The sequence below is a fragment of the Eufriesea mexicana genome, unplaced genomic scaffold, assembly GCF_001483705.2.
Source record: "Eufriesea mexicana isolate 0111107269 unplaced genomic scaffold, ASM148370v2 scaffold1178, whole genome shotgun sequence".
NCBI lineage: Eukaryota > Metazoa > Arthropoda > Insecta > Hymenoptera > Apidae > Eufriesea > Eufriesea mexicana.
In genome coordinates this window covers 333,442-345,831 of record NW_016909311.1, presented here as the reverse complement: position 1 = coordinate 345,831, position 12,390 = coordinate 333,442, and the positions used below count along the sequence as shown (strand labels likewise).

The following is a 12,390-nucleotide window of genomic DNA, read 5'->3' as shown; positions in this document are numbered from 1 at the left end:
CAGAGTCAAAATCAGATATTAACCCCTTAACTGCGGTACATTCTCGAAGAAAATCATCGATACAGACGGCGCAATATTTGACAATTGACAGAACAATATTAAAACAATTGCCGATATTCAACTGCTATGTTATATTTCACGCTGAATTAATTGGTAAAATAGCAAAAGTGATAGAGTAAGAAAAATGTAGGGAGCGTGTATTTACGTCTTTCGTATATATCGATAGACTTGTAAAAGCGTATATATACGTCTTTCGTATATATTAATAAATTTGTGAGGACGTATATATACGTCTTTCGTATATAGTAATAGACTTGTGAGAACGTATATATACGTCTTTCGTAGTGAAAGGGTTAAATGACTTCATAGGATAAATCTGTACCCTAACACACCTTTTATTCTAATTTTTAAATACTTAATACTTACACATATGTTCTCTATTCGGAAAAGAAAATTCTAGAAAAGCTTACATCAAATTACGCGCTCCCAAAAATCAATCAACTTGAGTCTAAAACATTATTTGATATCGTCTTCAACATTTTTCAAAATATTTGACTAGGTCGATTTAAATGGGACACTCTGTATATGTAAATTACATACAAAAATAGATATATTACATCACAGTGAAATAAAAATTTATAATTCCAAAAGATTCCAATGTAAGATGGAGATGGAATTTGGAGGGGAGGAAGGAATAATGGAATCAACTTTAAATCTATAATTTCACCTTCGGTTATTTAATAGTTTCCGAAATGTTAATGAAACGATTTTGATCCTATACACTCGAATTCTGCTTACACGTGTACGTCAGTATAACGATCAGCCACTGTATAATTAGCCACTGGAGCCTTCTGGAACTTTGTTTTAAATTCATTGTTTATTCTCAATGTTCGGAGTGCACGTGTAGTTCACTGAATGCTATAAAAATTAAGGCTGCTTCCATTTCGGTTTTCTTCTAGTCCTCCATCTTGTTAACCTAACCTAATTATCATGGCGGACAGGAAACAGTAGCCTAAAGCTGTTCAAATCAAAATTGTCTATTGATTTGTTAGCTATGTTACAGTTCATTTTTGATAATTTATTACAAATCAGTATAGTGAACGACAAATAAATCCTAACGAGATTTCAACATATATAAGAAGCAATTACTCCTCGAAAACTTCGTTTTACAGTATCGTAATAATGACATACTAGACTAGATATGTAAATAGATAATTTGGTAAGTTTTAAACAAATATAATATTAAATAAGAAATAATATTATAAAATTAGTAAAAATAATAAAATAATAAAAATAATTTATTAAAATGCATATTTATGAAAGTTGTACGATGCTCGTGAAGTATGTTTACAGTTGTTTCGCTTACTCTTAGGTAGTTACGATTATCTAATCATTTTGCTACTTAATTATCTCTTATATATTCGTGTGACAAAATAATTTAAAAATTAATCATTTGAAAAATCAAATATCTATCTTGAGAATAAATGTCATATAAATCAAGTATTTTATGATAAAAGATAAACGTTTATCTTCGTAACAATTTACGATATAGAGACTTCAATAATTTAAGAATAAATAAATGAAGAAAACGTAGTTTATCTTTATTTACTATTGATATTATACATTATACTACCTTATTTATATATATATTTTTTTTAGATGAGCTTTTATGGCGCATAATTGTATCAAATATTAATAAAAAAAATTTAGTAGTCTTAATGAAACTAAATTTTCGTAATAGTTTAACACAAAGTTCCATAAATACGTAATTTTGAATAATCATGATTTAATTAGCATACGGTGTAATTAAAATGCGCCTTTTATTTGATATTTTTCTGACACTGCAGTATGTAATTATTCACCACGATATAATTACAAATATATGCTAATAGCATTAGTAATACCATAAATGCAGATTAAATTTATTAAAATCTCCACATCTACAAAAAATTCATTGCAAGTATAAAATAAAACATTTTCAGACAGGGTGAATTTTTTAAAATGACTTCCATGTTCTTTAATGAAATGCTACATTTACGACCTCGAGCATTTAGGGCATGTAAAGAATACAACGATGTGTGCAGTATGTTTCATCTGACAGTATGTAAATATTTGAAAATTGATGCAAAACATTTCGCGCGCCTAATATGACGCTTCAGTAATATCGAACACTAAGTGAATGAGAACTAACGATGGTACATAGTCACTGTTACCAACTCGTTTCTTATTAGTAGGGAACAAATTTTTAACAATAAAGGAATTAATTAATTTTGTAATACAACGAAGGAAATGTAATTTTGTTAATTCCCTCGTTAAAATTAGAATTATAACTTTTCACCATTTTTTAAAATACGAGCTTCGCAGAATATACCATGTCCGTAGAATTATTTAAATTTAGTGTCGTAATTTATTTTGGAAAATGGAGTTTTTATCCAATGAATCGTTTGGAATTAGATTAATATCGTTAGATGGAAAACCGAGGTTTAAACGAAGCTTGATCTTCTAATGGATAGGGGAGTTGTATGACCGTTAAGCTTTCGTGACTGTGTAAAACGAAACATAGCTTTTCGTGCACAACTTCCTTTCAAACAGTGATAAACTTCGTGATTTTTTCCAGATTTATCATACACGGCCTTATTAAGCTAAGCTTTACTACATTGAAGAAAACTTGTCAAACATTGATTATTTTAGTCACTTGTTATTATCTAATATTAACTTATACTTCTTGACATATCTACAGTCAGTATAATTTTCTACTCTGTTTGAAGGAAACGTTACTAATTGTCATAGGAGTTTATAAAATGCTTTCGTATGTTACAAGCTATAATGTCAACTTTTTAACTTAATTAAATATTTAGATATTTTATTTTAATATTACATCATATAATTGGAGTATATATAATAAATTCTTTTATTCTAATACTACTTGCTTATAAAAAAGAAATATTTTAATATAACATAACTGAAAAGGAAAGCAATCTGTTATATCCAAGACTTTCAAAAATTTTAATGAGACAAAATTGATATACAAGGTATTATAATATAAAATTATTCCATCATAGAACATGAATAATGTGATTCGTATTTTTCATACATGATTGGACAGTTAAGAGGTTTCGAATTGATATAAATCTACAAATGAGCCGTTCATTGCACAAATCGATTAACTCCACTTTTTGGAAAATCTTAAATTTAAGTGTCAGAGCAATTGGTATAGTCATAACTTTTTCTATTTATAATAATTTTCCCTGATAATTAAAATTAACACCATTAAACGACAAAAATTTTTTGGTCACTGAATAATAAATAATTTATCTCAGAGGTCACTTTAATTAACTCCGTACTCTAATGCAAATCGTTGCAATAATGCAACTCAAATGCACTAGCAAGCCATGAATGATAACGGTGAATTTTTTAGCGCCGTCTTATCAGAATTTAAGTAAAATTTAGTAAAATTTAAATTTATTACTTTTTTCACTTGCCAAATCGATTAACCCTTCCAGTAACATAAAAATGGTAACATTACTAACGATTACCTTTTGGCTATTTTTTCTTATAAATTTTGTATACCGTTAGATGAAAGTTACATTTGTATTTATGCATTCTACGATATTTATTTCGATTTAAATTATAAAGGGAATTTTAAAAAACAATATACATTATTTCATTGCATTTCTCCCCTTTTTGTTTTATGGAGTTAATCAATTTGTGCAGTGAATGGCTAAAATAATATTTTTATATCACTATTATACTTACAATTAATGTGTACTTTCTTCTGAAATAATTAATCAATATGCAAATATTGTGGCTACATGTACATGTACACGTTGCGTCACATGCGTGTCCTAGGTGTACATAGTACACCGTTGCTTTTGCTATTCATCATTGAGATCATTAAGGCTAAGAATATGGAATATAATTAATCCTTGACGACTGACACAGAGTTTGATTGACATCTTTCCATTAACTCGTGTAAGTTTTACGTTAACTCGTACCTGTTAGTATGTAACAATTATTACTCTAAATATATAACCATAGTATCTTTCATTTTACAGTAAAACATGCTCAGTGTCCTCGTGAGTGTCCGAAAACTGTCTTTTTGCAAATTCTAAGGATTAAATATGAATCGTTAAATTTGTTAAATATATAAAAATCCGTTTAGACCATTCCGCATTAAGGTAAAAGTTCAAAAAGCTACTATAGTATGGCTATTAACATCCTACTATTAACATTATAAAAGTAATTAATTAGTAAGGTTGATATCAGAATAGATAAATTTGCGAAACACGAAAAGATCTTTCGAAATATTTTCCATCGAATACAAAACTTAGAAAATTGCAATATTATGACTGTTACTCTTACTATCCATCATTAACTATCGAATATTGATAACTTATAGCGAGTAAAAGAGATTAAGAAAAATGCAACGCATTAACTGTGATAAGATAGTACAAAATTATGTCGTTTTCTTATAGCGTATTACAGATAACATATGCATATACTTGTAAATTTCTGACACATAATTTGCAATGTACATATGTACATTTTATCAAGCAGGAAAACGATATTACGGTTAAAATACATTAGGAAGTATACTAATTGTTCTAACATTGCTATAACAAGATGAAATAAACATCGACATATTTTAAATAATTTTATGACAATCAATACGTTGCAATTTACCTGGATAGCTTGTATTCGGTATATCGATATTTTATCGATAACATTTCGATATTGTAATGGTGTGGTGCGGGGAACTGAAGGGATTCGGGTTAAAATTAATAAAAGATCTTTTGGCCTCGAAAAGTTTATTCGACACCCGTCAATCTCTTACTCGGTCGAGAGTCGTCAACGGACTGCCATGAGATACACGTGCGGAGATCTCTGCTCGATGCTCGCGGACACGTCGCCGCCTGTTGCAACGGCAATAATACTTGGTAGACGCGCCTCGCTGTCCTTCTTGATGACCAACAAATTATAAAACAAGACATCAGACGATCGTGAGAAGTCGGTGACATAAGACGGTTTGGAGAAATCAAACAGAACACATCAGATGACGTTAGCGAGAATTCGCACAGAAAACATCAGACGGTTTTGGAGTTCAGACAAGACACATCAGACGTGAACTAGAGCTCGAAGACGTAAGACGGTATCGAGGAGTCGAAGACGTAAGACGGTAGTTGGGAGAAAACGAGAAGACAGAAAACGGAAGACGAAAGACAAGACGAAAAACGGCAGAGGCGGAGACGATACAGCACACGCACCAATCACACGTAAACAAATCATAATCGTGTAATAAAGTGTAAATACAACCAAGACAAACTGCGCTTTATTACAACACCTAAGTGCTCAGTGTCTCGTAAAGATTCGTCACACTGAGAAAAGGGGCAACGCAAGTATACCAACGCTGCCCCCTTCGCGTGGAGCTCGTCTACATCCACGCGGTGCAACACCGCCATTGAAGTCGCTGGTCGCCGGGATTCAGCCGTAGATGGTGGTTCTCTTACAATATTATTTATATATATTTATTGTGGTAAAGATCGGATTTATAGAGACTGAATTTTTAACTGTGATTATATTTTATTCCCTTGCGGTACAAATGCGCGGAGGCTTGAGTCTTGTGAGATGCGGGATGCAGACGGTGGGTTGTCGAAAGGGTCCCGTCGAACCCTCCAGCCAGGGTTTTATAGGCCCTATGACGACCCATTGCGTCACTTATTGTCAGTCCTGCTTCGAAAACTGAGAAGCTTGATGGTTCCTCGAAGTAACATAGATCCCTATGCAGGGTGACGCCATCCAAATAAAGACTCCCCTCACATTATTGGTAACGTTAAATCGATAGTCACTTCTAGTGCCACCTGAAGTATTAAATTTGTTAAACATTAAAAAATCTGTATAAAATATTTTTCATTTGATTCGAAGCTAAAAAAGTTACATTATCTTTCATGCAAGTCTAATATAGTCGAATATTGGTCATTACATTTTGAAAGAAACGTATCATCTGTATCCAATTTCGTGGTATAAAAGCAGCGTAATAAAAGCTTCTAATTCTAAATTGCTTAGTTCTTGAATTTTATTAGTTCCTTTGATTAGTCCTCGTTAAATCCATTCATCAAAATGAGTGTTTGTAGAAATTATAATAAAATTCCTGGAAAATTCCTTTTATTCCATCAAGTATGCGTTGTATCAGGTTTGAGTATGAAATTTCAGAACATAGAAATTTTTAATTTGTTCTTAGTTCGTCCAGTATTAGTCCTTTGCACTTAAAAATATTTTCGCTACAGTAAAATAAGAATACATAGAAAAGTAACAACACACGTCATCATTGATTTGACGACATTCTTTGTAACTAATATAAATAAAAATTAAAAATAAATTAACGAACAGAACTATTTTATTTGAATATTTTGTATATTATTTCATCAAGAAAACCTTAATGCCGAATATCGAATTTTATAGTCTTGCTTAGTGTGATATTTCACAAAATATTATACGAAATAAACATTAACGTATAATGGTTTTGATAAATCAATGATTATTTTAATAAACATATGGTGGGATTGCGAGTAGTGCAGGACTAATATTCCCCTAACGAGGAAAATATTATTAACCCTTTGCACACGACAATTTTTTGGCTGGAGGATAGTAAAGATTCAAAGATTCTCTACTAAAAATCTGACGATACTTTTTTGAGCAGTGAATAAAGAATTGTATAATAATAAAATTGTAGAATTATTCGATTTCGATACTTCGCACACTATTACGTTGCATTAAATTTGATATTTTAATTAATATCGTTCTTCCAAATTTTATAAAATGGTGACTGAAGGGCACCTCTCGAGTGCAAAGGGTTAAGAGTGATAGCGAGACGAATGGGTGTGCGGTCTTACTTCTAAGTGAATGCATGGGAACGTTTGGACCGTTTCTCGAAAAGCGAGGAATAATAAACAGTGACATGGGGTTCAACTCGGACGTTCAGTACGACATCTAGGATGCAGGCGAAAGAACAAATGACAGTGCGAAAGAATCCTTTTGACAGGATTTCTATGACTGTATCTAGTGATCGAGAAAGGAAGCCTGTGTATGAAAAGAGAGAATTTTGGCTTTAAGTAAAGATGCAAGAGAAGGCAGAAGGCAAAAGGCAGAGTGTGTGTAGTCGAGACTGTGGATAGAAATGAATACCAATATTTTCCACGTTTTTTAACAATTGACAAATTAATATATTTAGATAATAATATTTAAATATTGACAACAATTCCAAATAAACTATTTGTAAACACAAAGATTGACTCAAGACGTAGTGAATAGAGGATCGTGTGTTTGAGAATTGAGAGAAATTTAGTGTAACATTTTAGTTAAATAAACCTGTTTCTTTATTAAAAAGGAGTTGTTGTTTATTAGACACGCAGATCTCTATCCGCATACGATAGGATAATTTAATTTCGCAAAAAATCCTACAATATTTCTTTTAATTATAAAAAGAAAATAATATCATTCATTTCTCGAGTTCAACTGCCTCTTTTTTAAGTACTAGACCATTCTTAATTGAAAAAGAGGCATTTAGAGAAATAAATGAAGGTACACTATTTGTTTAAGTACTAGTCCTTTATTACAATTAAATAAAGCTATAAAGATTTGAAATTTTCAATAAAAGAGAAAATTCTTTCTCAGGTATTACACGGATTCTCATAACGCTTTTTCATTTTCTCGAAATCTAACTACGTGATATACCAGAAATCCTGTAACTATCGATATACAAAATAGCGATTTGTATTTACTAGAAAATACGATTCTCGAGTATTTCTAATAAGTAAAATATGGTTCTTATCCTGATATGGTTCGATCACAGAGTTCCTTTTATACAAAATTTATGAAAGAAATTAATCGATCGAGTATACCAGGATAAAATATATAGAAAAATTCATGGAAACTTATTGGTGTAGATAAAGCGAAAGAAATTGCACTGTATTAACAAACTTGATAACGAGTGCCAATTGCTAATCGCTTTTTAAAATTTATTTAAGAGCAAAGGAAAACCAAAATATAGGTGCATATGACCAGAAAATACAAATAGTTTACACAATAGCAAGTAAAAATGAAGTTGAAATTGTTATGCATGACTGAACATTGTTGTGCACTTATAACTATAATAATATGAAGTGCATAACAACGTCAAGTCATGCATAAGTCATGAATATCTCTATTCAAAATAAGCTATTTTTTCAATAGATCTGTTTAATAATTTTATATAATTGGATTTTTCAAAACATCTTATAAAAGATAAACGTAATGATGAAAATTTTAATACTCGAAGAGATGTACGAGTTTCTTTTAAAAATTTAAATAAATATACAAACGTTTTAAACAGTTTATACATATACATTATGGTAATAGAACGATGATAACAGGTAGTAGAATATAAGATATGTAAATAAGTGGCATTGCGCAGTTAGACAAACTCCAAATTTAACTTTCTCAAAAACGAAGCCTGAGATCAAAAAATTTTACGTCAAATTTTGCCATTACTTTCTTACGCAGAATCGCCCTCCAGCCGATTGTACCGAATTTCGACTCACCCTGAATAAATAATTAATTTTATACTCACATTTGAATAATCTTTGATCCTAAACCACTAATGCTAAACCTGAAGAAAAAAAAATGTAAGAACAGAAAATATTCAAAAGTGTTTACATTTGAAGAAAATTGCGATGACATCACAGCGATAATGTCAAATGCAAAATTTGTAATCAAAAGTTATAAAACAGTCATTTAGACAGTGATAATATTAAAAAGTGATTTAGTGTTATTTTCTAAAATTTCAAAACAATATCTTCATTTGCTTTGTTAAATATTTTGTTCCAACCTATTTATTCGAAATAATAAATATGGACATAGCTATAAGGAAACTTTAATAAAGATATTTATATAAAAATCAATGTTACATTTCTATAATTAAAATTATTTTTATTCATTTATTAGAAAAATATAGGATATTAGTTTATATATATACAATGTCACTTAGTTTCTTTTAACATAATATAATATAACAGTTCCTACCTATTTATTCGAAATAATAAATATGGACATAGCTATAATGAAACTTTAATAAAGATATTTATGTAAAAAATCAATGTTACATTTCTATAATTAAAATTATTTTTATTCATTTATTAGAAAAATATATGATATTAGTATAAATAATAGTATGAAATGATATTTATGATACTTATTTTATATATATATAATATCACTTAGTTTCTTTTAACATAATATAATATAACAGTTCCTACCTATTTATTCGAAATAATAAATATGGACATAGCTATAATGAAACTTTAATAAAGATATTTATGTAAAAAATCAATGTTACATTTCTATAATTAAAATTATTTTTATTCATTTATTAGAACAATATAGGATATTAGTATAAATAATAGTATGAAATAATATTTATAATACTTATTATATATATAATGTCACTTAGTTTCTTTTAACATAATAAAATATAACATTTCTCAAACAATTTTTCTACAATTCACTTACTTATCATTAATCCTTTGCACTCGAGAGGCGCCCTTCAGTCGCGATTTGATAAAATTTCGAAGCACGATATTAATTAATATATCAAATTTAAAATAATGTAACAATGTGCGAGGTATCGAAGTCAAATAATTCTGCATATTAATTATTATACGATTTCTTATTTACTGTTCAAAAAATATCATCAGCCTTATAGCAGAAAATTTTTCAACTCGTACCCTTCTTTAGCCAAAAAATCGTTGAACGCAAAGGGTTAAACGTCTGCTGCTCAAAATTACTAGTAATAAAATGTCTTCAGCAACGGTGAAGTATAATTTTCCATTTTCATTATATATACCTACACTCGTTAAAATAAGCAGCTTTGGGGCACCAAAAACTATAGTGCCACAATTATCCGATAATATACCTGATAATAGTCACAGAATCATTAATCCAGTTTTTCGGAATATCAATAAAAATGTCAGCTTTGTAAAAATAACTTTCACTTATTTACCAATATTCAACCATACATTGCACGACGAATGTAATAATAAACATACTCAAACTAGAATATTTACCATTTTAGTAGCCCTTCGCCTTTTCTAAAATTACCAAACTTAATTAATCTCGTATATACGTACCAACGTTCCAACGTGTATCCGAGCCAACCATCCATTTACGAAAGAAATTATTCAGCAGTTAGTTGAGAAAATCTATATATCCAACGAACAGTTGTTTCGCGAAAGTGTGAAAGTAAAATATGCCGTGACAAAGTTAAAGTCAAGATGCTTTGTCCTAGCACGGAACCGTTATGTTTCTCCTGGCTACGACTCCTACCACGATCGAAACTTAAGGGAGCGAGAACACACTCCGATTCTTCGACGACGTGGTAGGCCAGCTACGTTTTGGTCTGGAGTGTTTTCTGCCTCGGTGGTGGCAGCACATGGGGCACGGGGTGGGGATACCCGAAAGGCTTAAAAGGCCTTCCAACGTCCTTGTAACACGCAGTTCTGGAAAAGAACGTAATAGTATTCCGTTGGAATAGCAATCGACTTAAAAGTGCGAGCAGATTTCTCACCCTCAACTTTCCTTCCAAATTTCATCGTTATTATCCGTAACGGTGTAAATTAATTTGATAATGGTAATTTAGGTATATCAGTGTACATTGAAGTAATTTTCTCAAAATCCTGTGGACGTTCATTTTTGCATGATAATTAGAGGAAGGAAAGGAAAATAGAAAATCAGGGTTGATTTATTTTAGTGAAGAAAAAACGAGTGACTTTCATTTCGGAAATTCGGATTTTGTTAGTTTAAGATTGAAGTGGTTTGTGATTAAACTGAGTGTCGATCACTTGGACGGTTTCGAATCGAAGCTGCAACAAGTAAATCCGGAAGAGATGAAGTCAAGAATTTCCCAAATGTTGTCCACCTTCCTTCTGTTGGTGTTCTTCGTATCACCGACCTCCACCTGGGCTCTTACGACTTTTGGCAAAACCAACCCACAAACGCAAAACCAAAATCCTCCACCACCACCTACACCAGGTTCGTTGAAACAACTTTTGAAATGATTCCAAGACTTTTTAATTATTTTTTGAATGTTTAGATTATATTGAGTGTCTTTTGAGAAAGATTTTTTAATATCGTTACGTTCGAAAAGAGGAGATCAAAATTAGTATGAAAAGTTTACGAGCAAATTAATAATTAAAATATTAATATTATTATGATCACTTTAGTGTTACATTTTATATAATTAATTTTAGATATTAATCATATTCTTCCAAATTAACAATTAAAAAAGAAATAATTATATTACAAAAACAGTAATAAATAATTATATTACAAAAATGCTAATTTCTCTAAAATTAATAATTAAAAAGATTGATTTATTAAGAAAATCATTTGTATACTTCTTTTATATTAATTTCTCACTATTCGACAATTAAGGAGATATTGATTATGTTAAGAAACCGGTGCGTATATTTCTTTCTGCTTCTATACTGTCTTTATAATTTTATACCTTCTTCGCGTTAATTTCTCTGAACTTAAGAATTAAAATAATATCGATTATATTGAAAAATCTGAGTATATATTATTTTGCATTTTATTTCTTTTACGAGTGACTCATATCGTATTTCGAAAGCTATTTCTTTTATAAAGAAATTGCTGTCACTTTTTCGCCAACAGAATTATTTTAAAATATTTCAAAAATTTCAATGCTTATGACAAATTGGTTTCGTTGATATAAGTACCATATACGTTATATCATATCATAAATGAAATATAGATATGAAGAAAATACTATTATCAAGGAAATGTAAACAAATGCAAGGAAGCTTGTGTCGTAAAGTTGGATCTTTCCACGCATGAGGGTTCGTTTTAATTTCAGTTGGGAAAGCTCGCGAATGTAAGTTGGAGTCCGATTGCGCCGGAATTCAAAATACGACATGCATGGCGGATCAACGGGACGGAAGAACACGTTGTCTCTGTGGGGATTATTCTGCACCCCTGAATGGCGCGTGTACCAATAAATTCAAAGGTAATTAGTTATTTTTTAACATTTTTACTTTGAAATCGCTATTTCTATTTATCAATATTTACCCATATTTTAATACTTACCCATATTAGTTAGCCAAATAGTTACCCATATTCTTTTATTATTACTTCTTTAATTTATGCGTTATGTTTGTAGCGTTTACTCAAAATATTTGTATTAAATTTATGAAATATCGTTTGACAATTTAATCCTACAATTATATGACAGTTATTTAAGTATATTATAGTTTTATTTAACATTTCATTCTTATTTGAGGTGATTTATACAGATTTTTTGCTATTATCGTTATTTAATTTATGTATTATATTTATAATACT

General features: G+C 30.1%; 1 protein-coding gene across 1 annotated transcript in view; it reads left to right on the top strand.

The window, feature by feature from the left end:
* The first annotated feature begins 10,540 nt into the window (after positions 1–10,540).
* The window catches only part of sosie (oogenesis-related protein sosie), an 8,537-nt gene continuing 6,687 nt past the window's right edge, over positions 10,541–12,390 (top strand). The window contains exons 1-2 of the mRNA XM_017900407.1: positions 10,541–11,061; positions 11,906–12,055. Coding sequence (XP_017755896.1) covers positions 10,917–11,061; positions 11,906–12,055 — 295 coding nt within the window. The 5' untranslated portion in view covers positions 10,541–10,916. The remainder of the gene's footprint in view (positions 11,062–11,905; positions 12,056–12,390) is intronic.